We start from the raw sequence: 27518 nt of genomic DNA, 5'->3' as shown, positions 1-27518 counted from the left end.
GGTGGAGGGGCAGCAGGTGGTCTCCAGCTTCCATCTAGAGTCCTAGCCTGTGCCTCAGTTTCTCCTCTGTGCATGGGGGTTGACAGCGGTATTTGAGACTGGTGTCAGGGCTCTGTCCCTTAACACACAGATGATGGGGCTGGTGCAGGGTGTGGAGGGCTTGGCACCCTGGCAGTGGTGGGGGGTTGGGGCAGGTCCTGGTGTCTAGCTCTGCCCCCCCCACCCCTTCCCCATGGCTATCCACCAGCCTCCTTCATTGACCCTTAACCCAGCTGCCTGCCCCACGTGGTTCGAGCACGTCAGCATGCTGGTCATCATGCTCAACTGCGTCACCCTGGGCATGTTCCGGCCTTGCGAGGACGTCAGGTGCCGCTCGGAGCGCTGCAGCATCCTGGAGGTGGGGCCCGGGCAGGCGGGGGCTGGGCTGACCCACTGGCCATGAATGACCCTCAGGGACACCCCGTCCCTGGGTGTGGAGAGCGCAGGTCCCACTCTCAGACCCTCCTCTCACCAGGCCTTCGACGACTTCATCTTCGCCTTCTTCGCGGTGGAGATGGTCATCAAGATGGTCGCCCTGGGGCTGTTCGGGCAGAAGTGCTACCTGGGCGACACGTGGAACAGGCTGGACTTCTTCATCGTCATGGCGGGGTACAGCGCCATCTGCCCATACCCAGCTCTGTTAAGCCGGGGGCCTGACGCACCTGAAGTGGCCCCTTGCCTGACCCCACCTGGCCGGGAACCCCACCCCTCAGACTCCACGGGTCCTCGGGCCCCCCAGGAAGAGGGGTGCAGCAGGTGACTCCTGAGGGGTCCGGGTGCAGCCTGGTCGGAAGTGCGAAGCCAGTGGGGCCTCTGCCAGGGCTGGGCACTTGTCCTGGGGATCCCTGTGCTAGGGGTGCCCAGGAGGGCGAGGAGTGCCCAGTGGTGATTCAGAGTAGTGCTCCTCCTGCCTCAGGGTCCATCCTGGCTGGGTGCACGGCTTGGGGACCAGCTCTCCAGCGTGTGGTCCCCTGCTCCCCACCTGAACCTCCCTCCCTCTGCCCTCCCCCAGCATGATGGAGTACTCCCTGGATGGACACAACGTGAGCCTCTCCGCCATCCGAACAGTACGGGTGCTGCGGCCCCTCCGCGCCATCAACCGCGTGCCCAGTAAGTGACGGCCCCTCCCCAACCTGGGGCTGGCCTTTGTGTCTTGCCCGCTCTGCTGAGAGCTCTGCGGGGCCCCCTGGGACACGGGACCAGATGCCGCGGTGCCGGTGTGGGTTCTGGACGTGCTGGCCCCGGCGCTGGGGGAGGAGGGCCTCTGGGCCCTGAGCATTTGCCACGGTTGTTCTGGGAAGGGCAGGGTGGCCCTGGGCCACATCGGGGGTGGTGGCCGGCTGTGGGGGTCCTGACTCCTCGTCTGCACAGCATTGAGGGTGATGCTGGGGAGGCGGCCGCAGGCCTGGTGGCTTCGTTTTCTGGCCCATTTCCGTGGTTCTCATGGCCGAGCTCTGCCAGAGGCCCATGGTCCTTCAGGGGCGCGTGGAGAAGCTGCTGGGAAGCTCCGCGGCTGTGTGCTGGGACGATGGCCTGTCCTCACCCTGTCACCTGCCTAAGTGGGGATTTTTCTGTCTTCGGAGTGTTCAGTGCTGTGGATGAATTTGGGGGGCAGGGCCCATGTGACTGTAAGGTTGTGTGTGCGTATGTTGGGGAGGGGGGGGTCTGTGTGTACCATGTAGCTGTGTACACAGCCTCGCTGGCTACCCGGTGGCCTCGGCACCCAAGCCCTGGTTGTTAGGACTTGTCCTGCAGCCCTTCCTAGGAAGCCACACTCCCCCAGGGTAGGGGCTCCCTCCCCCCAGGATGTCCACTCCACCCAAGGGCAGGTGGGTCAGGGTTGTGCTGTGGGAAACCCCCCCCCCCCACCTCTTCGCAGTGCAGTGCTCTGCCCATCCTGATTCCCAGAGGGATGGAAAGACCGCTCTCCAACCCTGTGCTGGCTGCCAGACCCCTAGGCTCCCAAGCGCATAGGCCAGTGGTCGGCAAACCGCGGCTCGCGAGCCACATGCGGCTCTTTGGCCCCTTGAGTGTGGCTCTTCCACAAAACACCGGCTCTTCCACAAAATACTGACTTCTGCGCATGGGCCACGAAGTTTCAATCGCACTGTAGGTGCGCGCCCACACGTGGTATTTTGTGGTACGCCTTAGGCAGACCAAGCCCCAGTTGCTGGGGGTCCCCAAGGCTGCTGTTCCTGTGACGCAGCTGGGGCCGCTGGACTCATGGCCGGTCCTGGGGCCTGCATGGGGCCTGGTCCTGGCCAGCAGCCTTGCTCCCTTCAATGTGGGCCTGACCCGAGGTGTCACTGTCCCTTGGGCCCGTTGGATGTGGGGGCCAGGTGCAGTCCCGGCAGAGCCCACTACCAATGTGAACAGTGGGACGCCTCGGAGGGGCCGGGCCCGGGGGCCTCTCCACAGGTCCCTGTGCCCATGCCTGCTCGCGCCCTCCCCCCACCCCCCGCAGGCATGCGCATCCTGGTCACGCTGCTGCTGGACACACTGCCCATGCTGGGGAACGTGCTCCTGCTCTGCTTCTTCGTCTTCTTCATCTTCGGCATCGTGGGCGTCCAGCTCTGGGCCGGCCTGCTGCGCAACCGCTGCTTCCTGGACAGCGCCTTCGTCAGGTGCGAGCCCTCTCCAACCCCCCAGCAAGTCGGGCCCCAGCAGGCTCTTCTGAGCCACCTGCCCACAGAGGCGCCTCCCCAGCCCTGCCCCCAGCAGGTGCCTTGGCACCGGCCCCAGGGGCACACCCTTCCTGGAGGACCCCCAGCTGGGACCTGGGTTCTGGTTCTGGGTCTCTGGATCTCTTATCTTTGTTTTTACGTCTGTTACTGTCTCTCATTGTCTGTCTCTGATCTGTTTGCTTGTCCCCCTTCTCTCATTGTTTCTTTGTATTTCCCGCTGTCTACCCCTCCCCACCTCCATTTCCCTCTCTCCCTCCCCGTGCCCTTCACCGGGCCGCCTGCCCCCAGGAACAACAACCTCACCTTCCTGCGGCCGTACTACCAGACGGAGGAGGGTGACGAGAACCCCTTCATCTGCTCCTCGCGCCGAGACAACGGCATGCAGAAGTGCTCGCACATCCCCAGCCGCCGTGAGCTGCGCGTGGAGTGCACGCTGGGCTGGGAGGCCTACGGGCAGCTGCAGGCCGAGGGCATGGGCAGCACCAGCCACAACGCCTGCATCAACTGGAACCAGTACTACAACGTCTGCCGCTCCGGCGACTCCAACCCCCACAACGGCGCCATCAACTTCGACAACATCGGCTACGCTTGGATCGCCATCTTCCAGGTGGGCACTGGCTCTAGACTGCGTGGCCCGTGGCCTTTGTTTGCCCACCATGTTGGGTGCTGAGCATGCCCTGGGGAGGGGGTGCCCAGGCAGGGCTTGCTTGCCCTACCAGCCCCTCAGCCGGACCCTGAGGGAACACAGCCTGCCGCCCTCCCAGTGCCACCCTCCCGGGGCCATCTGTGTGTCCAGCCACCTGCCCCCCCCCCCCAGGTGATCACGCTGGAGGGCTGGGTGGACATCATGTACTACGTCATGGACGCCCACTCCTTCTACAACTTTATCTACTTCATTCTGCTCATCATCGTGAGTACAGGGCGCGGGACGCGTCCCGGTTGGCTGGGCAGGACTTTCACAGCCGTGGCTGTTGGAGGGTGGAGGCGCCTCTGAGTCGTGACAGCTGATCTCAGACCCACAGCTCCTTAGTGGATGTCATTCTGGCCCCAGGGTCCATTCATGAGCCTCCTTATGCCGCCAGCGCGCACCCTCCCAGCCTTTGCTGTCCCTCGTGGGTCCCGGCGTTGGCGGAGCTACGAGGTGGGGCAGCAGAGACCCAGGGCTTCTGTGCAGCCCCCGGTGGGAGGTGCTGGAGGTGCGGGAGGACAGAAGCCAGTGTGGGCGGGAGGGGGAGCCCACCTCCAGGAGCCCTCAGGCGGCGCCCCAGGCCCTCCACAGCCAGGTTCTGTCCGAAGGTTGCAGAAGCATCAGGACTCCGCACGTGTACACGAGCTCCCAGGCAGGGCCTTCCTCAGTGCTCGCGGCCCCGCGTGTGGCCCTCGCTTGATCCGGGCAGCTCTGCGAGGGCCCAGGCGCGAACACAGTAGGCAGATGTCTCAGATAATTGCCGTGAGCCGGAGAGAGTGTCCCACGGTGACCATGTCACAGAGGAAGGCCGGCGGAAAGGGCAGGGCGGCCGTAGTCTAGAGCAGCGGTTCTCAAGCTGTGGGTCGCGACCCCTCTGGTGGTCGAACGACCCTTTCACAGGGGTCGGCCAAGACCATCCTGCATATCAGATATTTACATGATGATTCATAACAGTAGCAACATTACAGTTATGAAGTAGCAACGAAAATAATTTTATGGTTGGGTCGCAACATGAGGAACTGTATTTAAAGGCCAGGAGGTTGAGAACCGCTGGTCTAGCGGGTCTCGTCAGGGACAGACCTGAGGAAGAGGTCCCCCACGTGTCCTCCCTCTGTCCACAAGTAGATGAGAAGCAGCTGCTGTGAACCGCCTGTCCCAGATGCTGGCGCAGCATCGAGTCAGAAGGGACCGCACCCATCATGGGGCGCCCCGCTGGCCACACTCAGGGCCACACTCCCGGCCCCGGGAATGGGCGGCACACAGTAGGCCTCAGTATTTCTCTCATCGGGGACTCACTGTTGAATAGAAAGCACGGCCACTGCCTGGCCTCCGGGGCAGATGGGTCTCCGTGTCCCCTCTTCCCCAGTTCCCTGGGGCACACGGCCTGGTGAGCGAGGCTCTGGACGGGCTGCCGGAAGGCTCAACACCGCCCGCCCGCCCGCCACAGGTGGGCTCCTTCTTCATGATCAACCTGTGCCTGGTGGTGATCGCTACGCAGTTCTCAGAGACGAAGCAGCGGGAGAACCAGCTGATGCGGGAGCAGCGTGCCCGCTACCTGTCCGACGACAGCACGCTGGCCAGCTTCTCAGAGCCAGGCAGCTGCTATGAGGAGCTGCTCAAGTACGTGGGCCACATCTGCCGCAAGGTCAAGCGGCGCAGCCTGCGCCTCTATGCGCGCTGGCAGAGCCGCTGGTGCCAGAAGGTGGACCCCAGCAGCCCCCCGCACGGCCCGGGCCTCGGGCACCAGCCGCGGCGGGCAAGCAGGCGTGCAGCCTCCATTCACCACCTGGTCTACCATCACCACCACCACCACCACCACCACTACCACTTCAGCCACAGCAGCCCACGCCGGCCCAGCCCTGAGCAAGGCACCAGAGACACCAGTCTGGTCCGGGCTAGAGCGCTGCCCTCACCACCCTCGCCCAGCCCCGGGCCGCTGGATGCCGAGTCAGTGCACAGCGTGTACCATGCGGACTGCCACGTGGAAGGGCCGCAGGAGAGGGCTCAGGTGGTACAGGCTGCGGCCACCGCCGCCAGCCTCAAGCTGGCCATGGGGCTGGGCACCATGAATTACCCCACCATCCTGCCCTCAGCACCTGGTAGCGGCAAAGGAGGCACCAGCCCCAGGTCCAAGGGGAAGCGGGCCAGTCGGCCACCAGGGGCCGGAGGGCACAGCTCCCTCAGCCTGAGCAGCCACGACCCCTATGAGAAGATCCAGCATTTGGTTGGGGAACATGGTAAGGACCTCACCCTCGCCTGTGTGTGTGCATGTGTGTGCGTGCGTGTGTGCGCGTGCCTATGTGTGTGCCTGTGTGTGTGCCTGTGTGTGCGTGTGTGCGTGTGTGTGTGTGCGCGTGCGCGTGTGCCCTGGAAGAGGGGAGGGGCTTTGACACCTCACACCTTGACATGGCAAGGAGGGAAGAGAGGGCACCCCCTTTGTCCACCCGTGGTATCCCCAAGCAGCCAGTGGCTCAGTGGACCATGAGCGTTTACCACATGGATGAGAATTCTGAAGGTGGCAGAGTATTGCCCCCACCTCGCCCCAGGAGGGACCGTCTGCCCATGTTCACAGCCTGGCAACTTCTGAGGCGTGGTCAGCCCCACGTCTGGGTCGGGAGACTGAGGCAGGGGGGTGGGGAGGAGTGTAGGTTCCAGTGCCACAAAGGGTTTTATCCCACCTGGCACCTCTGCTTCACCCACCTCCCCACCTCGGATGGGTGGTCGAAGGAGAGACACCGGGCCCCGTACAGATTATAAGGCCCTCCCAGTGGTGTGTGCAGGTGTGTAGACACGGTGCACCTGGAGCCGGTAGGGGCGTGGGTGGGGTCATTTTGTGTGCCCTCAGTCACTGTGCCCGGGCTGTGAGAGCCAGCATGCCACGGCCCATGTGCTTCTAGCCCTGCACTGCCCATTGGACGGCCCCGGCCTCGTGGGCCACTGAGCGGTAATGAGTGCAGGCCACAGCTTTGGGTGCAGAGTGTACCTGGGTCCCAGAAACTGAGCCCCCACCGCCCTCAGTGAGGAAGGGGTGCGCAGTTCTCTTCAGTCACTCTCATGTCTGGTCCACGTTGGAGCGAAGATGGTTGATGTGTTCATCTCACCTTTCACATGGCTGCTAAAAAGTAGCTCGTGTTACATTTCTGGATGATGTGGCTGTAGCACAGCTGAGCTTCTCTGCCCCTCTGTGTCCCTGCCCCTGTGTGTGTGCACAGAGCACCCCTGTCCTGTCCAGGGTGTGCATGAGTGTGTCCAGGTGTATGTGTGTGTTCCTAGGTGTGCACATGAGTGTTCCAGGGAAGCGTGTGTTCCTGAGTATGAGTATGCCCAGGTGTGCACGTTCACCCGACAGCAGCCTCTGTGTGGGCGTGGGCCCACCCCAGCTGTCACCGCCGAGCGCCCTGACCCTGCTGTACCCTTCACCCCTCAGGACTGGGCCAGGCCGCCAGCCGCCTGTCAGGCCTGAGTGTGCCCTGCCCCCTGCCCAGCCCCCAGGCGGGCACGCTGACCTGCGAGCTGAAGGACTGTCCGTACTGCGCTAGTGCCCTGGGAGACCCCGAGTTTGAGTTCAGCGACTCGGAGAGTGGAGACTCGGATGGCAACGTGGTCTACGAGTTCACACAGGATGTGCAGCACGGGGACCAACGCGACCCCATGCGGCCGACCCCGTTGGCCGGCACACCAGCCCAGGGCGGTGTGCGGAGGCGGGCACAGCAGCGGGTGGCCTCTGGCAAGCCTGGTGGGCTCGGCCACGTGTGGGCTACCGTCAGTGGCAAACTGCGCCGGATCGTGGACAGCAAGTACTTCAACCGCGGCATCATGATGGCCATCCTCACCAACACCCTGAGCATGGGCATCGAGTACCACGAGCAGGTGGGTGGGCGCGGGGGTACCTGCCCCTGGGAGTCGTGACTGTTGTCATGACCCCTGGGGAGCATGTTCCTGTGTGCCTCCAGATTTTAGCCTCTTGGGGACCCACATTGGGGTGGAGGTTGGGGGACAGGGGCGTCGGAGCCAGATGATGTTCATCAGTTACTCAGCAAATGCTCCTCCTCCTCCTCCTCCTCCTCCTCCTTGGGCCGGGTCTCTGCTGAGTGGTGCACACAGACACCGTGGCTCCGGCCTGGAGTCGCTCTCATCTGGGGTGGGGGGTGGAGACCACCCAGACCCAGAGGCAGTGGGGGCTGAGGGTGGTTACAGGTCATCTGGTGGCTCTTCTCAGGAAGGTACCCGGCCCAGTTCTTGCAAAGAGGCCCCCCTTACCTGAGCCAGACCCACCGGTAGCACCCGATGGGGTGCCTCTTGGTGACCAGAATAGGTGGGGATGTGGACTGGCCCCAGGAGGAGGAATTGTGGGGTGCCCAGCCCCCCAGTTGACCCTGTACACTGGCCAGGACAGGGCCACACCAGGGAGGGCAGCAGCGGGTTTGGCAGGAGAGGTGTCCTCTCAGGACCGAGGTCCGTTCACTTGTAACGACCAAATCGACTTCCTCATCTCCCGCCCATTGGTCCTTTCACGCCACGTAAGCCATTTCCTTTCTTCCTGGAGCAATTTAGGGGAAACCCTAGCAGTGCCAGCCGTAAGCAGGCCCAGGCGGGAGGTGCTTGTTGTGAGGGTGCGATCCAGGCCAGGGGTAGCAGTGGGCTTCGAGGGACCCCTGCACGGAGGAGCCTCCGCCACACGTGCACACAGTGCATACACCGGTACACAATCATACATGTCCACAGATGTACACATGCAAGGCTTACCCATACAGATGTGAACATGTGTACAGACCTGTAACCATGTGCATATCTACCACATGTGTAGCATGTTTTCAGGCATTCACACACAAGCAGGTCACTGGTACAGGCCCAGGCACATGTACAGACACACGCACACACACGCAAGCATTTACGCTAGCACAGGTGTACACCATGCACACACATGCTGGTGCACACACACAGGCAGGATAGAGTGTTCCCAGTACGGTGGGCCTCTGGGGCCTTCTGCCAACAAGGAAGGGTGTGTAAGGGCTCCAGAGACTGGACCAGCTTTTGGAAGCACCCTTACTTCTACTGTCTACACCCCCACGCCCACCCTGAACCCTGGACAGGTTCTCCAGGCCCTGTTCCCTGGGAGTCTTCAGAGCCCTAAGGCACCGACATTCTGGTGGGAAGGTCAGGAAGGACCAGGGGGCCCCGCCAGAGGGAGTGACAGAGGGAAGGCCGGATGGACCAGGGGCCAGCTGGAGAGGCTACCCCTGGGGCCCAGCTGCCTCCTTCAGACGGCCGCCGATAGGCTCCTACGATGCCTGCTGTGGCCTCTGGGCCCGTGGCCCCTTGGTGCAGCCTTCCCTGCTCCCCGTCTGTGGGGGCAGTGGCCCTCCCCTGATGGTCCTGCTGCTGCCCACAGCCGGACGAGCTGACCAACGCCCTGGAGATCAGCAACATCGTGTTCACCAGCATGTTCGCCCTGGAGATGCTGCTGAAGCTGCTGGCCTGCGGCCCGCTGGGCTACATCCAGAACCCCTACAACATCTTCGACGGCGTCATTGTGGTCATCAGGTGGGTCCCCGCTTCCCGCCCGGCCACGGGGTTCCTGGAGGCTCCAGTGTCAGAGCAGAGCCCAGCCAAAGGGAGCGGCACCGCTGGCAGTGTGTTCTGGCGGCTACGGAGATGCTCTGGCGGCGAGTCCCTTCCCGCAGGCAGTGCAGGGCACACACACTTAGGTCAGCTGCCTGTCAGGCGTACGTTTCTAGAATCTACCGGAGCAGTTCCTTTCAGGAATAGAGTGAGTGTTCCGGGTCCTTCCGCCTCCTGCCTGGCCTCTGTTAGGGCTCAGCTTGCGAGAAAGCCAGCCTCCTCTGCAGTGGCTGCTGCAGCAAAGGCCACACAGAAAGGAGCAGGAGACTCTGGGGAAAGTTTCTCCCCAGGAGGAAGTGAGGCCCTTGGGAGTCAAGGGGCCCCCACCCCAGCGGTGGGGAGGGGGGGGGATGTTGAGCCAGGCATGGCTGTGGAAGGTGCAGATGGGAAAGCTCTCAGTTGAGAAGCGTCTGTCTGGGCCAGAGCCAGGATGGCAGCTAGTTCTTTGTCTTCAGAGACGTTGCCACAGCCCCTCAGCCCCTCTGGGCACCTTGATGCAGCCAGACCTGCTGTTCAACCCGGGGTTGAGGGCAGGCCACGGTGGCTCCCAGGCATTCCTGCTTCCAGGAAGAGGAAGTTGGGAGGCAGGGTAGTGCAGGGAGCTGCAGTCAGAGGATGGCGCCTCCTGACCCTGGGCCTGGCCCGCAGCGTCTGGGAGATCATCGGGCAGGCGGACGGCGGGCTGTCGGTGCTGCGGACCTTCCGGCTGCTGCGGGTGCTGAAGCTGGTGCGCTTCATGCCCGCGCTGCGGCGCCAGCTGGTGGTGCTCATGAAGACCATGGACAACGTGGCCACCTTCTGCATGCTGCTCATGCTCTTCATCTTCATCTTCAGGTGAGCCCTCCCCCCCGAGAGGAGGACCCCTCCCTGCGGCACTGGCCTTGTGCTCCTGGCTTTGGGGCTGTGGGGTGGGGGCAGCGGGAGCCTCAAAGGTTCTGCAGGAGCCCAGTAGCTGGATGCCTTCCATGTGCAGGTGTGAGTCACGTGAGTCCGGGCTGGGCTCTGCTCTCGTGGGCTCACAGCTGAATGTGGGGACAGGACGGACCGCCGGATAGATAGACTGGGGACTGAGCTGAGAACAAGGGGACCGGAGAAGGGGCGGGGGCAGCCAGGCTGGAGTTCATCATTTGTTGAGCACCTGCTGTGCCAGCCTGGCCGGGACTCGGGGAGAGGCTGGGGCGGAGAGCAGCCCCGGCAGGCCGGGTGAGGCAGGCAGCCCAGGTCCCAGCCCCTGCCTGGAGCCAGAGCGGTCTCTGGCTGTCCTTCCCTCCCCTGGCCTTGGTCTTCCCACCACGAACATCCCCAGAGACCAGGAAGCAGGGGGCCCGTGGAGGGAGGCCTAGAGGAGCAGCTGCTGGGTTTGAAGGTGAGCAGGCAGAGTGGCCTCACCCCCTCCGCCCCTCCTCTCCCCACCCACCTCACGCCTGCCTCCCACCCTCAGCATCCTGGGTATGCACCTCTTCGGCTGCAAGTTCAGCCTGAAGACGGACACTGGAGACACGGTCCCCGACAGGAAGAACTTTGACTCCCTGCTGTGGGCCATCGTCACCGTGTTCCAGGTACAGCCTGGGCGGGGCTGCCCCCTGGTGTCAGCGCGGCCCCAGGAGAGCCGCAGCCCTGCTCACAGCAGCCCAATGCGTGCGTGGCCTGCGTGAGGCTGGAGCAGCTGAGCTGTGAACAGCAGGGGCAGTGATGCCGTCCCCTGGGTGGTGGCCTGTGTTCTCGCCGGTGCAGAGCTCCTGGTTCTGAGGAGTTGCCAGCATGTCCGGGGGGGTGGGTGGGGCGTTCACCCCCAGTGTCCCCTCTCTCCCCACCACGTCAGCCCCTCCTCGGGCCTGCTCCCCCCTCTCTGCCTCCCTGCCCTTCTCCCCAGATCCTCACCCAGGAGGACTGGAACGTCGTCCTCTATAACGGCATGGCCTCCACCTCCTCCTGGGCCGCCCTCTACTTCGTGGCCCTGATGACCTTTGGCAACTACGTGCTCTTCAACCTGCTGGTGGCCATCCTGGTGGAGGGCTTCCAGGCGGAGGTGAGGGGGCTCCCAGGAGGTGGGAGCCCGGGGCAGACTGACATGGGAGGCCTCCGTCCTTGTCTCATGGGCCTTCCTCACACCCACCGCCACACCAGCCCTACCTCCTGTGGGGCGCTCCAAGGGGGTGCTTGGCACAGATGGCTCCCGCCCGAGGGGAACCTCACACCTGCCTCTGCTCTGTGGGGCGCAGGGCGACGCCAACAGGTCTGACACAGACGAAGACAAGACGTCCACTCACTTGGAAGAGGATTTCGACAAGTTCAGAGACCTCAGGGCCACAGGTATGTGGGGGGTGATGGGGGCAGGGATGGAGGGGGCAGGGCAGGCAGTGCCTGTCCTGACCTGGCAGAGATGGGGCTCCCAGGGGCGACTCCCAGTGGGCAGCTTCCCCTTCCTGAGGCACCAGTGGCCTCTTCCCCTCCAGAGATGAAGATGTACTCCCTGGCCGTGACGCCCAACGGGCACCTGGAGGGCCGGGGCAGCCTGCCCCCTCCAGTCATCATGCGCACAGCGGCCACGCCCATGCCCACCCCCAAGAGCTCCCCGAACTTGGACACGGCCCATGGCCTCCTGGACTCACGGCGTGGCAGCAGCAGCTCCGTGGACCCTCAGCTGGGGGACCAGAAGTCTCTGGTAGGGACTGCCCCCTGCCCTGGCCTCAGGGCACCTTCAGGCTCCATGCACCCAGTTCCTCATGGCCTTCCCCAAAGATGAGTGAGGGTCCCACATGCCTGTCCCCCCTCCAAACCTACTCCCCCCCCCCCCCCCGTTATTGCCTCCTGAGCCCCGGCCCCGAGTGCTTAGATTTCTGTAAACGAAGCAGGAGTTGCTGTGCTGATGGGAGGAGCACAGAGACCAGACATGGAAATGCGTGTTTGATCCTTTTCCTCTGGTAAAGTGTCAGGCAGGAAGTTTAGCTTCCAAATTGCAATAAAAGGAAAGCTGCAGAGCATAGGTCAGAAGGGAAAACAGGAAAGAGGCTGCAGAAGCGTATGAAACAGCACACAGCACACGATGCGGCCGGGGGCGGGTCCTGTGTGTCAGAATCAAGTGTCCCATGGGGGCTTTTCAGACAAACCAGGAAATGCTGTCCCCGGGGACACAGCCAGAATGGCTTTTCGGAAGGCCCGGGCGGGGAGGGCAGAGCAGGACGAGCTGACAACAGAAGGGGCGTGGGGTATGGGCGGAGGAATCTTCCGTGGGTGACGGGACGAGAACCCAGGTGGGCCAGGCGATGCAGCTGCAGGAGCACTGCAGCCCTGAGGGAGGTGGGCGGGAGCGCTGAGCAGCAGTCCGTCTCAGCCATGCTAGACCCAGGAGGTGACGTGAGTCCCGCCAGAGAGGATGGAGGATGGGCACAGCAGGTAAGTCCCTGAGTCGAGGTTGGTTTATCTCATAAGACATCTGCCGAACTTCTCTTTACAAGGCCAGAGTCTGCCACTTAGTAACTGATTTGGGGACCCATCCAGAGATCAAGGTCAGCTGGGACGCTGTCTGAGGATGGTCAAGGGCTGGTCCCAGGCCCGCTGATGACCTGCACCTGCCCGTCCGTCCTCCAGCAGGCACAGCGGCCCGCCCAGCCCAGGGGAGGCCTGCTCAGCCCTAACACTTGCTGGCTGCATCTCCAGCTCTTTGCTAACTGCGCTGCACTCAGGCATCCCCTGGATTGCGGTGTTGCTAGGCTCTCTCTGGCAGGATGGTCGGCATGTATCATCCCACTCACAGGTGTTAATAGTGATGGTGATTCAGGAACAAATCCCACCCATGGAGCAACCCGGTGGGGAACGGCTCCTATGGCTGGGTGCCCTAAAGCCTGGGCTGTTTAGGGGTACTTGAGGACTGGCCCTCCTCCCTTCTCCCCCCTCCCCTGCAGTCCAGCCTCCGCAGCTCGCCCTGCGCCCCCTGGGGCCCCAATAGTGCCTGGAGCAGCCGGCGCTCAAGCTGGAACAGCCTGGGCCGCGCGCCCAGCCTCAAGCGCAGGAGCCAGTGTGGGGAGCGGGAGTCCCTGCTGTCGGGCGAGGGCAAGGGCAGCACCGACGAGGAGGCCGAGGACGGCAGGCCCAGGGTGGGCGCCTCGCCCTGCGCACGCGCCACCCCGCTGCGGCGCACCGAGTCCCTGGACCCCCGCGGCACGCTGGACATGCAGCCCCTGCGGCCGGCCACCCTGCTGCCCACCAAGCTCCATGACTGCAACGGGCAGATGCTGGCCCTGCCCAGCGAGTTCTTCCTGCGCATAGACAGCCACAAGGAGGACCCAGCCGAGTTTGATGACGACATGGAGGATGTGAGTCGGCGTCGGGGCACCTGCCTCCCTCCTGCCGGGGGCTGGTTCCCGGAGCAGAGCCTGAACGTCATTCGTGGCGGGGAAAGGGGGGGTCCTCAGAAGAAAGGGGAGAACGTGGGCAAGCTGAGCTGGACCCGACCCAGCTAACGGGCCTCAGCTGATCCTCGAGAGCTCTGCAGCGGGACTGGCGCCAGGTCAGGGTCAGCCCCACCTCCAGCTGAGGGCCATTTTGAGCCCTTAGTTAGCAGCTGCTGCTGGGCCTTCATGGAGGAGAGGACGGGCCACCTTCTCAGTGAGGCATTCACTCCACTGCCCACAGGCAGGGGGCAGCTGGGATGGGGCGGGGGGTCTGAGCACGTCTATTGACCTGGCCCCGTGGGCTCCCAGCATGGGTCACTCACCCTGTGCCTGCCCGCGTGGGAGGGTGAGCTGGGACCCCAGGGTGGAGGGCCGGCCGGGAGAGGCGGGGACCCTCCTGAGGACCTGCACCCTCCCCCAGAGCTGCTGCTCACGCCTGCGCAAGGTGCTGGAGCCCTACAAGCCCGAGTGGTGTCGGAGCCGTGAGCCCTGGTCGCTGTATCTGTTCTCCCCGCAGAACAGGTAAAGGGGGCCCTGGGTGGGAGAGACATCGCCCTTTGGGGACCCCCAGTTTCCCAGAGGTTAGTGAGCTCCCTGGGCCTCAGGGTCGCAGGGCTCTCCCCGGGCCCCTCACCCAGCGCCCTCGCCCCCCCCGTCCCCGCCCCCCAGGTTCCGTGCCTCCTGCCAGAAAATCATTGCTCACAAGATGTTTGATCACGTCGTCTTGGTTTTCATCTTCCTCAACTGTATCACCATCGCCCTGGAGAGGCCGGACATCGACCCCGGAAGCACCGTGAGGCCCCTTCTCCTGCGGAGGGGGGGGGGGTCTCCTGGGTGCGGCCGGCCCCTCTCACCGCCCTGTTCCCGCAGGAGCGCGTCTTCCTCAGCGTCTCCAACTATATCTTCACGGCAATCTTCGTGGCTGAGATGACGGTGAAGGTACCTGCCCCTCAGAGAGCCCCGGGGTCTGTCCTCGGTTCTCACACCCCCTCCTGCCCAGCAGCTCCCACTGCTGCCCCCTGCCCCCACCCCGTCTGCGGCTGCACCTCAGCCCTGAGCCCTCCTCCCCCGCGCCTGGATAGGTGGTGGCCCTCGGCCTGGTGTCTGGCGAGCACGCCTACCTGCAGAGCAGCTGGAATGTGCTGGACGGGCTGCTGGTCCTGGTGTCCCTGGTCGACATCATCGTGGCCTTGGCCTCCGCTGGTGGCGCCAAGATCCTGGGCATCCTGCGTGTGCTGCGCCTGCTTCGGACACTGCGGCCTCTGAGGTGGGCGGGGTGGGTGGGTGGGGGATGGGGATGGCCAGGTGAGGGGACGGGACAGATGGGGGGGAGTGGGGCCGGAATGGGGGGGGTCTTTGCGTGACCTGCGCCTTCTGCACAGTGGCCACTCCCTCGGCATGCCCAGCAGCAGGTCCCCTCTGCCCCGTGCAGGGTCATCAGCCGTGCCCCTGGCCTCAAGCTGGTGGTGGAGACCCTGATATCGTCCCTCAGGCCCATCGGCAACATCGTCCTCATCTGCTGCGCCTTCTTCATCATCTTCGGCATTCTGGGGGTGCAGGTGGGCGGCCCCGCTTGCCGTGGGTGTCCCGCCTGAGAGATGGTGGTCTTGTGGTCGGTAGCCAGTGGGCAGCCCCAGGAAGGCTCAGCCTTGCCCCTCGCTCTGCTGTCCCAGGAGGCCCCTTGTTGGGGCTGGCGGGCCCGGGGGCACTGGGTTGGCCCTCTGGGTGACCACCTGCCCTGTCAGCTCTTCAAGGGCAAGTTCTACTACTGCGAGGGCACTGACACCAGGAACATATCCACCAGGGCAGAGTGCCGGGCTGCCCACTACCGCTGGGTGCGGCGCAAGTACAACTTCGACAACCTGGGCCAGGTGGGCAGGGTGAGGGTGGGGCCGGGAGGGGAGGGGAGGGGGGGAAGGGGTGGTTGGGGGCAGGGCCAGACCTGGAGTCCCCTGAGGTCCACACCCAGGAGATCCTTGATGGCCTCGCCCTGGTCTTCGGGAAGAAGAAATGGCAGGACCACAGGACGCCAGAGCTGTGGGCGGGTCTGCTGTGTGGGAGGCCTGTGGGGTCTCCGGGGTCGGATGCAGGGCCGACAGGAAGCAGTGACCACCCTGCTGTGGCCCCACAGGCGCTGATGTCCCTGTTCGTGCTCTCCTCCAAGGACGGCTGGGTGAACATCATGTATGACGGGCTGGACGCGGTGGGCATAGACCAGCAGGTGCGGGCAGGCCGTGGGCAGCCCTGGCCCTTCCCGTGGACCCTTTGGGTATCCTCTGGGTCGCCTCAGGGAACCACCTCTGAAACCTTCCGGAGAGTTCCGTGTCATAGGGCCCCTTCTCTGGCCCTGCAGGCTGCGCACCGCGGGGCCCTGAAGCGTGGCTGTCCCTGGGCAGAGCCCTTGGGCCGCAGGCGCCCACGCATCCTCATGTGTTACAGCCGGTGCCCAACCACAACCCCTGGATGCTGCTCTACTTCATCTCCTTCCTGCTCATCGTCAGCTTCTTTGTGCTCAACATGTTCGTGGGCGTCGTGGTGGAGAACTTCCACAAGTGCCGGCAGCACCAGGAGGCCGAGGAGGCGCGCCGGCGAGAGGAGAAGCGGCAGCGGCGCCTGGAGCGGAAGCGCAGGAGTAAGGCGCTCCCCGCGGCGGTGGTGGGTCGGTGCCCGTGCGCCTGTGGGAGGGTGGTGGCCGCAGGGGCAGCAGGGACGAGCCGAGGGACGGGCTTTGAGGCTGGGTCTCTCTTGCACTCCAGTGCAGTGGGCACCTGGAGCGCCCTGCCTGGCCCTGCGCCCCTCGGCCTCCCAGCCCCAGCCTCCCCCAGCCTCGCCAAATGGCTCTGCACGCTGCCCGCCTTGCCTGGGCCTGCATGGTGGCTGGGCCCTCCAGGGGGAGCCGGGCAGGGGAGGGCAGCTGCAGCAGCAGGCAGGGGTCCCCACCCAAGTGGCACAGGAGAGGAATGAGACCCCAATTCTCACCCACCGTCACTACCGAAAAGGGTTCACACCCATGAGTGAGGCCACGAGGGTGGGGAAACTAGCAAAGTTGTCCAAGACAGAGAGAGAGAGAGAGGGTCTTAGGGAGGCCCTACCCAGCTTGGGAGCAAGCAAGGAGGGCTTCCTGCAGGAGGGGGCCGCTGAGTGTCCCGCCCACCGCAGCCAGCTCAGACCATCTCCTTGTCTTTCCAGGCACTTTGCCCAACCCAGGTATCTGCCCCCCACCCCGCATGCCTAAGCCCCTTGCTTCTGCCAGCCCCTGCACGGGGCTGCAGGCTGGCCTGGCCTCTGCCCGTGTGGAAGGGCAGACATCGCAGGCGGGTGCCAGGCCTGCTGGGGTCTGCTGCAGGGTGGGCATGGGACGGCCAGGGTTGGGCGCCAGGCGTCAGTGGGGGGAGGGGCATCCTCTCCCTGCCTGGTGTCCAGGCCGCTGCCTGCGAGCTTGAGTGTGTCCCTCTGCCCGGCCTGCATGCTGGCTGCTTCCCTGCCGTGCTCTGGGATCCTGCCGGCTCGTGGCTGCTCCGTGTCTTCAGCGCTGGCCTGGCCCTGCTGGCTGCCGGCCCCTTTGGCTGCTCGAGCTGAGCTGACCTCTTCAGTAACCGCATGCCAGACCTAGGAGCATGAGGGTCCCAGGTCGGGGTCAGTCCATAGGCCCTGCTCTCCCAGGCTCTGGGACAGTTGCCCCCTGGCCCCCATCCATGCATGGTTCTGTGGCTGAGGCAGGTCCTCATGTGCAGTGGTGGCAGCTATGTCCTCGCCCAGTGGGAGCTCAGGGGACACTGATATGCCCTGAGGGGGTTACTGCAGGGAGAGCATTTAGTGCAGACAGACCAGCTGGTGGATGCATGGCTCCCCAGGTGATGGCCATCGGATGGACCAGCAGCCAGGCCGGCCCCAGGCCAGAGGCAGTGGCCACTGGCCACTTGGAAGACTAGGAGGGGAGGGGCTCTGGGCCTGGTGGCCAGAGGACAGCTCATGCCCAGACGGGGGTGGGGGGAGAGGAGGTGACCCTGCCCCCTAAGAAAGCTCCCATCTGCTGAGTGTCTCAGAACCCCAATGCCAGCCCAGGAGCTCACCATGAAGGCCCCAACGTGGGAGCCCCTGGCAGGACGGGGTCTGGACAGGGCCCCAAGACAGGGCCAGGTCAAGTCTCAGCTTCCAGGGCCACTTCTGAGGCTCCCCACCCCCCCACAGCTAAGGGAGTCGGTGGGGGGCCTGCCCCTGAGGCCCAGACCTCCCACCCTGGGTTGTCCATCAGATTCACAGGGAGCTACCCCTTACCTAAATGGGCCCCCTTTCTTGAGAGAAACCCCTCCCGCACCCCCCTGCGAACCCCCCACATCTGAGCCCGGGGCCCTCCCCCGCCCCACCCCCGCCCTCTAGCCCCGGTCACAGGCGCCCTCTCCCTGCAGAGGCCCAGCGCCGGCCCTACTACGCTGACTACTCGCCCACCCGCCGCTCCATCCACTCGCTGTGCACCAGCCACTACCTCGACCTTTTCATCACCTTCATCATCGGGGTCAACGTCATCACCATGTCCATGGAGCACTACGACCAGCCCAAGGTGGGGCTCAGGGTGCCAGACCCTGCCCACCCTGCCCAGGACCTGTGTGGGAGATGAGCCCCAGGGTGCCACGGGGGCAGGGGGGTCCGGCCCCCAGTGGGTGGCCTGGTCAGGAGGCGCTACCCCAAGAACCGGGAGGTCTTAGGTCTGCAGCCCTGGGTGAGCCCTCCCTCGGGTTTGTGAATTGCGGTTTGAACAGAGGGTCCTCCTTTTAACATCAGTTGAAACTCTCAGGGCCACCTGCCCTAGAGAGCCCTCCCCACCCCACCCGTGAGTGGTTCCACCCTGAAACTCTGGCTGTTGAAATGTCCCTGAGTCCAGCTGCCCAGGCTGTAGCTTTCACAGTCCAGGAAACAGCCGGACAGAAAGAGCTGGCAGGAGACGGGTGGGCATACACGGTCAGCTTGTTGCTTCACTCCAGTTACATCTGCATCGCCATCATTTCATTCAAGAAAGGGCACCGCCTCGCCCGCCCCCTCCACGGAATGGGAGGAGTCTCAGGGTAGCACAGCCTTGGAGTCGGAACCCACTCAGCTATTCCGGAAGCTGAGCTCTGGCTGGCAAGGGCTGGCCCCTGCCCCAGACTGTGGGTGGGGCCTGGGCAAGGCAGGGCCAGAGTCTGGGCTCAGAGGGGCAGGTTCCCCCAACCTGAGCGTTGACCTCAAAATGCTGGAAGGATCAGTCCAGGTGATGCCTCCCAGACCTGGCACAGGCCGCAATAGTAAGCACTCAGTAGCTGGGCCTCGGACCTGTCCTCGGCCTGGAGGCACCCAGGTTGGTACAGGAGAGAGATGGGGCAGGGTGGCCAGGACCCAGGCACTGGGTGCCTCGTGCCATGGTGGGATGGTGGGGGAGGAGGAGGAGGGGCAGCCCAGGCAGGGTGACCTCCACAGCCTGGCACTCTGTCCACAGTCGCTGGACGAGGCCCTCAAGTACTGCAACTACGTGTTCACCATTGTCTTCGTCATTGAGGCTGTGCTGAAACTGGTGGCGTTTGGGTTCCGGAGATTCTTCAAGGACAGGTGTGTGGGGCGGGGCCACCTGGTGCCCTGAAGGACCCATGGTGCTTTTGGGGGAGGGAGCAGGTGGGAGCCACAGCACTCCTCTTGGGTGGTCCCAGCCTTCTGTCTGCAAAGGTGACGGGGGTGTGGGATGCACCCCGGGGTGACACCAAGGCATGCCTGTGGGTGACAATAGGATACCTCCAGAGTGATACCAGGGTAAGCCCCAGAGTGATAGCAGGACGCTTCCAGGGTGATAGGGAGGGGACTCCTCCTGCTCTAAAGGGCTGTGGGGGGGGGGGGAGCAGGGGGAGCAGCATGACACTGAGCCCAGTTGGTGCCCAGGTGGAACCAGCTGGACCTGGCCATCGTGCTGCTGTCCATCATGGGCATCACACTGGAGGAGATCGAGATGAGCGCGGCACTGCCCATCAACCCCACCCTCATCCGCATTATGCGTGTGCTCCGCATCGCCCGCGGTAGGCACCCTCCTCACCGTGCCCCAAGGCCTCAGCGGGGGGCTGGTGCTGGTGACAGGAACGTCAGGGATGGGTGGTCCTGGGGCCCGGCCAGCTGGGGAGGGTCAGACTGGCCCGGCCCCAACCAGGCCCTGACACTCGGCTCTTGGCCCTAGTGCTGAAGCTGCTCAAGATGGCCACAGGCATGCGGGCCCTGCTGGACACGGTGGTACAAGCCCTGCCCCAGGTAAGCGCATGGCTGCCAAGAAGACAAGACCCTGCTCATTGTCATTCATTCAGTCGTCTGTCAGGCATCTGCACTTGTGATAACCACACTTATCACCCCCACATGTGCAGGAAACGGTAGCTGTGCTGGGAGGGAGATGGCTGTCTGCCTGCTGGGCCCCAGTCCCTCTGGGGAAGATGGACAGCCAGTGCCTGCCCGCCTCGGTCCAGCGCTGGGCACAGTGGGATGAGGGCAGAGGACATGGCCAAGGTGGTCTTTCGAGTTCCGAGAAACCCAAAGATCGGGTGTTGGCTGAAGGCCTCGCTCCTCCTTTGGAGCTAACTCAGGCCCCGTGTCCTCACTTCCTGTGTCCACAGTCCCCACGCTGACCCTTTGTGACCTCTTGAACAGAAAGAATCCCTTTGCCCCATCTGTGCAATGTTCAGTTCTTCTGCCAACCCAGCCTGTTCAGCCATGTGTCCCTCTGTCCATGGTTCTCTTTTGGCCAGCCATCCGTCCACCTAACCACCCATGTGTCCCTCTGTCTGTTATCCAGCCAGCCACTCACCCCACAGCTGCGTGTCCATCTAGCACCTTCTCTCTCAGTCACCTATTCACCCACATGCCTGTCTGTCCACACACCACGCGCCCTCCAGCCCTTTGTGCCCGTGGGAGTGACAGGAGGGGAGGGAAGCCTGGGCCTGGCCGTGCCCCAGTGTCAGGGGCACAGGAGGTATGTGAAGACAGGGCACCCTGCCTGGAGGGCAGCATAAGTGCTGGGAGGGTGTGTTGGTGAGATTCTTGGGAGAACCTCGGCCTTGGCCTCCCTATGGGGGGCCCCAAGGTTGGAGGCAGACCCTACGTAGAGTCTGCCAGAGCCTTGGGGACCTCCTAGGTCCTGGGGAGCAGAGGTACTGCAGGCAGGGTGGTCCGGGGTGCAGGGTGGGCATGAAAGGCCAAGGAGGGGCCTTGAGCACCAGGTAGGACAGGGAGCCCCTAGGGACCATGGGAGCCAGGGCCAAGGGGGGTGGGTTAAGGACGAGGCTTCACACCTCACTGGGAACTTGACCTCCTGCCTGGCAAGAACTGGGGGTGAGGGTGGCTGGTGGGCGCCAGGCACTGATTGCACAGCAGGCGGGTTGAGGCCTGACCTGGTTCTGCTTCTCTCCTGTGTAGGTAGGGAACCTCGGCCTACTTTTCATGCTCCTGTTTTTTATCTATGCTGCCCTGGGAGTGGAGCTGTTCGGGAGGCTTGGTGAGTTGGGGTCCAGGCAGGCGCAGCCACCCCCCCCCCCACACACACACATACACATACATGTCCGGCAGGTAGATCGGGCCACTGGCCAGACCAAGGCAGGGCCCCTGCTCCCTCAGCCCTTCACTGCACAGGGCGAGCATGACAGCGACACATGCAGGAGCATCTACGCACACGCAGACCCATGGCACACACACGTGCACGTACACACCCAGTGTACTTACAGCCCAGCAAGGGAGGCAGAGCCACACGTGAGCCCGAGCACGCATCCACATGCAGATGCGCACATGCCTCCCTAATCGGCACTGGTCCCAGGGGACAAACGCTGCAGCATGCCCTTCACTGTCACCAAGGGTTTTCTTAAACCCCGTCTGGCCAGTCTGGGCAGGGGGCAGTGGGGGGCCCTCTGTGGAAGCCCACTTCCTATAGGGCCCCTCCCCTTCCTGCCGGGGTCTTCTGAACAGTCGGTGACTGAACACGCAGTGGCTTCCAGGAGCCACAGGGGGCCTGCCTGAGGCGGCCGAGGTGGCTGGCAGTTTGGGTTCTGCCCAGGAGCTCCTGGGACCCGGCAGCTAATGCCCCAGACCCCAGGCCCGACTCCTGGCCCCTGGCCCCGCCTCAGGCTCCAGGGTGGCCCCGTTACTCCACTGAGGCCTGGGGGTGTCCTGACCCAAGACAGGGCCTGGGAAGCAAGCAGTGCTGTCCCCTGGGGCTGGACCAGAGTGGGCTGGCCCCCAGGCCGCGGCTTGTCCACCCAGAAAGCCCTCGATCCAGAACAAGCTGGGCTCCGGGCAGCTCCCAGGCCAAGGAGGACGCCCCCCCCCCAACTCCCCATTGTGAAGAGACATGCCCCTCAGGTGCCTCCTTTGGGTGCCCACCTGCCATGGACCCCCAAGCTAGGCAGTCACTCCGTGCTCAGAGGAGCACGACCTTCTTCCTGGTGGGTCTCAGGCTCCCAGCCAGCGTGTGCCTGACCCCAGTGTGTGTGCCTGACCTCAGAGGGTGTGCCTGACCTCAGAGCGTGTGCCTGACCCAGCGTGTGGCTGACCCCAGAGCGTGTGCCTGACCCAGCGTGTGCCTGACCCAGAGCGTGTGCCTGACCCCAGAGCGTGTGCCTGACCCAGCGTGTGCCTGACCCCAGAGCGTGTGCCTGACCCAGCGTGTGCCTCACCCCAGAACGTGTGCCTCACCCCAGAGTGTGTGGCTGACCCCAGAGCGTGTGCCTGACCCAGCGTGTGGCTGACCCCAGAGCGTGTGCCTGACCCAGCGTGTGGCTGACCCCAGAGCGTGTGCCTGACCCAGCGTGTGGCTGACCCCAGAGCGTGTGCCTGACCCAGCGTGTGGCTGACCCCAGAGCGTGTGCCTGATCCAGCGTGTGGCTGACCCCAGAGCGTGTGCCTGACCCAGCGTGTGGCTGACCCCAGAGCGTGTGCCTCACCCCAGAGCGTGTGCCTGACCCAGCGTGTGGCTGACCCCAGAGCGTGTGCCTGACCCAGCGTGTGGCTGACCCCAGAGCGTGTGCCTGACCCAGAGCGTGTGGTGACCCAGAGCGTGTGCCTCACCCCAGAGCGTGTGCCTCACCCCAGAGCGTGTGCCTGACCCCAGAGCGTGTGCCTCACCCCAGAGCGTGTGCCTCACCCCAGAGCGTGTGCCTGACCCAGCGTGTGGCTGACCCCAGAGCGTGTGCCTGGCCCCAGAGCGTGTGGTGACCCAGAGCGTGTGCCTCACCCCAGAGCGTGTGCCTCACCCCAGAGCGTGTGGCTGACCACAGCGTGTGGCTGACCCAGTGTGTGCCTGACCCCAGAGCGTGTGCCTGGCCCCAGAGCGTGTGGTGACCCAGAGCGTGTGCCTCACCCCAGAGCGTGTGCCTCACCCCAGAGCGTGTGGCTGACCCAGCGTGTGGCTGACCCAGCGTGTGCCTGACCCAGCGTGTGCCTGACCACAGCGTGTGGCTGACCCAGTGTGTGCCTGACCCCAGAGCGTGCGGCTGACCCCAGAGCGTGTGCGTGACCCAGCGTGCGCCTGACCCAGCGTGTGGCTGACCCAGTGTGTGCCTGACCCCAGAGCGTGCGGCTGACCCCAGAGCGTGTGCGTGACCCAGCGTGCGCCTGACCCAGCGTGTGGCTGACCCAGCGTGCGCCTGACCCAGCGTGCGGCAGACCCCAGAGCGTGTGCCTGACCCCAGAGCGTGTGCCTGACCCAGCGTGTGCCTGACCCAGCGTGTGCCTGACCCCAGAGCGTGTGCCTGACCCAGCGTGCGCCTGACCCCAGAGCGTGTGGCCCACCCAGCGTGCGCCTGACCCCAGAGCGTGTGGCCCACCCAGCGTGCGCCTGACCCCAGAGCGTGTGGCTGACCCAGCGTGCGCCTGACCCCAGAGCGTGTGGCTGACACAGCGTGTGGCTGACCCATCGTGTGCCTGACCCCAGAGCGTGTGGCTGACCCCAGCGTGTGGCTGACCCAGCGTGTGGCTGACCCAGCGTGCGCCTCACCCCAGAGTGTGTGCCTGACCCCAGCGTGTGTGCCTCACCCCAGAGTGTGTGCCTGACCCCAGCGTGCGCCTGACCCAGCGTGTGGTGACCGGGGGTCTCACCCTGCAGAGTGCACTGAGGACAACCCCTGCGAGGGCCTGAGCCGGCACGCCACTTTCTCCAACTTCGGCATGGCCTTCCTCACGCTGTTCCGCGTGTCCACGGGGGACAACTGGAACGGGATCATGAAGGTACCAGCCCGAGCCAGGCCGGCGGCGAGGGGGGGCCGGCCTGCGCCCTCCTGCAGCTGCCCTTCGCCCACAGGACACGCTGCGCGAGTGCGTCCGGGAAGACAAGCACTGCCTCACCTACCTGCCCGCCATCTCGCCCATCTACTTCGTCACCTTCGTGCTGGTGGCCCAGTTCGTGCTGGTCAACGTGGTGGTGGCCGTGCTCATGAAGCACCTGGAGGAGAGCAACAAGGAGGCCCGCGAGGACGCCGAGCTGGACGCGGAGCTCGAGCTGGAGATGGCGCAGGGGCCGCCCGCGGGTCCTAGGCCCGCAGCCCCGCAGAGCCCGGGCACTGGCCCCGATGCCCCCAACCCCCTGGTTGCTCGAAAGGTGTCTGTGTCCAGGATGCTCTCTCTGCCCAATGACAGCTACATGTTCCGGCCGGTAGCGCCCGCCTCAGCCCCTCACCCCCACCCGCTGCAGGAGGTGGAAATGGAGACCTACGTGGGCACCACCTCTGGTAGGACCCCCAGAGACAGCTGGAGAAATTGGGCAGAGGGAGGCATAGGCAGCAGGACTCGGGCGGGTCGGGGGGCTCAGGGCTGGTGACAGCTGCCTGCTTTAGACACCCTCCTGCCCCAGGCTTGACCTCCGTGGAGCACGTGCCACCTGTGGAGTCCTGCGCCTCCCTCCAGGCCTTGCCAACTGCGTCCTCCCCTGCCAGGGGCAACAGCACCCTCCTCACCCTGCCCCCTCGGGGCACGGCCCGCTCCCCCAGCTTTAGCCGCCTGCTCTGCAGACAGGTAGGACCCCCCCGCCCCAACTCCTGCACAGCCTGAGGGGGTCCCTCTCCCCATTGAAGGATGAGTGACAGGCACTGGGAAGCGGGTGCTTTATCCCTAGAGCTCGTGATGACAGAGTTCCCAGCCACCAGGACCACATCCTCCTTGGACAGCAGCCGCCGTGCCCCCCCACACCCCGCAGTGGTCCCTGTGGGCCTCAGGGACCCACAGACCACCTTTCTAGCCTCAGGGTGCCACGCTGGGCTGGTGGTGCACAAGGTTGCCTCGGCCCAGCTCTGTGCCCAGCAGGGTTTCCAGGGCCCATGACAGACTCTCCCTACGGGCTGCAGCCCTCTGCTCCTCACGGCCCCTCCCCTCGTGACAGGCATGGGTGGTTGGCACCCGCATACAGAGTGGTCTCCAGGGTGGCATGGGTGAGGCTGGAGGACAGTGACACACACACCAGGAGCTCTCGGGCCCATCTCACCCTGGATCCCCACCTCAGGGGTGTCGGAGCTTACTCTGCCCAGGTGGGGAGGAGTCTGCGCCCCTGGCTGCTGGCGGGGCTCTGCCTGGTCTCACCCGACCCCATGCCCTTGCAGGAGGCCCTGCACACCAACTCCCTGGAAGCCCAGGCTGACGGCCCTGTGGACTGCGGCCTGGACTCGGGGGAGCCTGACGGGAAGACCCCCACCAGACAGGCGTCCCTGGGGGACTCCCTGCGGTCCCCAACCCGCTCCCCGAGACCCGCCAGTGTCCGAGCCCGAAAGCACACTTTCGGACAGAGCTGCATCTCCAGCCAGCTGCAGGCCCCAGCCGGGGAGGTGGCGGAGGCCCCAGACCCAGCCGACGAGGAGGTCAGCCACATCACCAGCTCAGCCCGAAGCCCCTCGCCCGAAGCCCACAGGGTGGTGGCTGGCAAGCCGGACCTGTGCAGGCTCTATGGTGTGGACGCCCAGGGCCTTCTGGACCAGCCCGGCCGGGCAGACCAGCACCGGCGGCCCTCAGTGGAGCAGGGTGGAGGGGATAGCCGCTCTGAGCCTGGAGAGGTGAAGGCCCCGGCCCTGGAGGCTGAGCCGGCACTGGGGTCGCGCAGGAAGAAGAAGATGAGCCCCCCGTGCATCTCCATTGACCCCCCCGTGGAGGACGAGGGTGCAGCCTGGCCCCCTGCAGCAGAGGGTGGCAGTACCACCTTGCGGCGGAGAACGCCGTCCTGTGAGCCTATGGAGGGCTTGGGGGTGGACCCTACCAGCAAGGGGGAGCGCTGGGGCCAGGTTCCCTGCCGTGCAGAGCACCTGACCATCCCCAGCTTTGCCTTCGAGCCGTTGGACGTGGGGTGCCCCAGCGGGGACCTGTTCTCGGACAGTGGTCACAGGGTGGCCCCAGAACCCAGAGCTTCCTCAGGGGTCACAGCACCTGCCGAACCCCACAAAACAGAGTCTCCCATGCCCTCCAGCGACCCCCCAGAGAAGGGATGGGGGCTGTACCTCAACGTCCCCGAGAGCCCTCCAAAGAAAGCAGGGTCCCCCCCAGCCAGTCCCACACCTGGTGACAGTGCGGATGAGCCTGTGTAGCTGGGGACACGATGCCACACAGGCTTGGCACTGGGGTTGGGGTGTATCCAGTGGGGTGGCCCCAGGCAGGGCCATGCATGGACCCCAGCTCGGGCCCTACGCTGGGCAGAGGAGCCGGGAGGACGTCGGCCCGGGGAGAGGGAGGCAGACGCTGTTCTGGGTGAAAGGCGTAAGGTTAGCTCCTCAGACTGGGAGCCTGTCGGCTCAGGTTTGGTTTTTATGCGTTTGGCCGCTGTGGTCAGACTGCTGGCAGCCTGGTCAGCAGTCCCTTCACGAGAGGGGACCAGGGACAAGGACCAGAAAGCAACCCAGAGGAAAAGGTAGAGGCTGCCTGGCAGAGTCCCGTCCTCACATCCACTTACTTTTAGAGGGAACTCACGCTTGGGGCCATTGTGCCCTCGTGGGTGGCAGCTCAGAAACCGGGGTCCCCGCCCCCGTGCCTCACCATCACTCACAGTCTGAGCTCCTGTCCGTTTGTCCCGACCGCTGCCATCGCTGTCTCTCCACCTGCCCCTCTTGGACCCCTCCCCACCATTCTGTCCAGAAAACACCCGTGGACTGGTCTCTGAAACGCCGGATCACCAGGGAATGGGAGCCAAGACCCCGAGGCCAGCACCTCCAACGGCCGCCCTGGGGTCTGAGCAGAGCCGTGCCCGCGGGTGCCCCTTTGTTTCATTTTGTTTCTCTTATAAATTCAGGTTAAAGTTGCAATAATCCGATGCAGAAAATTCAGCTTCTGAAGTTGAGGGCATGGGGGGCAGAGCAAAACAGAATAAACGTTAACTTATTTAAGGAACAAGAGGGCGACCGGCAGAATCTCAGTCCCGCGCGAGGGTGGGCGGCTGGACGGTGACTGCCACCCCAGCAGAGCGGCAGGGTCCTCCCCCGAGCACCTGCGGCTGGTGGCCCATGGTTCCCCCACTCGGGCAGTTTGTCAGGAAAAGCTGAGCTCATCATAGCCGCCGAGCACACGGCATTCCCACGCTGCAGAAGCTGCATCTGACAACGTAGGGAGAAGTTGCCAGAGCTTCTGACGGGGGTGGGTGCTGTGGGGGGTCCCCTCGGGGAGAGCTTTCCAGCTGGGCAGTCGGCTTAGGGCTGCAGAAGGCACCCACTCTCGCTATCTCCCTGCGCTGAAGTCTTTGACACCCTAGCCCTGACCCTTGACCTTGCCCCATGTCCTGCTGGCCTCTCCGACCAGGGCTTGTCTGCAGCCCCATGGTCCCTTGTTCTCAAAGCCTGATCTTGGGGATCTCTCAGGACAGTTGCAGCTCAAGGCCAGAAACGTCTGAAACCCCAGGACTGGAGTCTCGCCAACCCACCCTCCCCACTGTCCCTGTCCCACATCCGTCTTGCAGTTCCATGATCTCCACCACAGATCTAACGGACACAGCATGGGGGCACCCGTATCTTACCATCTTGTTTGGCCAGGGCCTGATGACTGAGCTGTTGGGGGCCTCTGGGAGGGACTGCAGTCTCCCACTCCCAGCTCCCTGCCCAGCTCCAAGTCATAGGCCTGGGTTGTAGGTGACTC

The 27518-nt window shown here is 64.5% G+C and overlaps 1 protein-coding gene across 3 annotated transcripts; it reads left to right on the top strand.

The window, feature by feature from the left end:
* Positions 1-288: 288 nt before the first annotated feature.
* CACNA1H (calcium voltage-gated channel subunit alpha1 H) lies at positions 289-26772 on the top strand. Of its 3 annotated transcripts, XM_036303181.1 has the most exons (33): positions 289-397; positions 515-648; positions 1052-1149; positions 2504-2663; positions 3012-3330; positions 3541-3633; positions 4859-5648; positions 6839-7281; positions 8804-8955; positions 9682-9867; positions 10475-10592; positions 10907-11062; positions 11256-11346; positions 11490-11698; positions 12939-13349; positions 13849-13949; positions 14097-14220; positions 14298-14366; positions 14510-14694; positions 14860-14986; positions 15173-15298; positions 15559-15648; positions 15867-16059; positions 16617-16634; positions 17837-17988; positions 18901-19010; positions 19335-19468; positions 19624-19694; positions 20850-20928; positions 23527-23648; positions 23722-24148; positions 24271-24431; positions 25013-26772. In XM_036303181.1, exons 1-33 carry the CDS (start codon positions 305-307, stop codon positions 25982-25984), a joined length of 6714 nt encoding a protein of 2237 aa, XP_036159074.1. In that variant the 5' UTR covers positions 289-304; the 3' UTR covers positions 25985-26772. The 3 variants fall into 3 exon arrangements, with proteins under 3 accessions (XP_036159074.1, XP_036159075.1, XP_036159076.1); XM_036303182.1 differs by lacking the exon at positions 16617-16634; XM_036303183.1 differs by lacking the exon at positions 24271-24431 and having other exon boundaries at positions 25013-25189.
* Positions 26773-27518: the final 746 nt, after the last annotated feature.

This window comes from Myotis myotis, unplaced genomic scaffold (genome assembly GCF_014108235.1).
Source record: "Myotis myotis isolate mMyoMyo1 unplaced genomic scaffold, mMyoMyo1.p scaffold_m19_p_35, whole genome shotgun sequence".
Classification (NCBI taxonomy): Eukaryota; Metazoa; Chordata; class Mammalia; order Chiroptera; family Vespertilionidae; genus Myotis; species Myotis myotis.
This window is presented reverse-complemented; position numbering and strand designations above follow the sequence as displayed.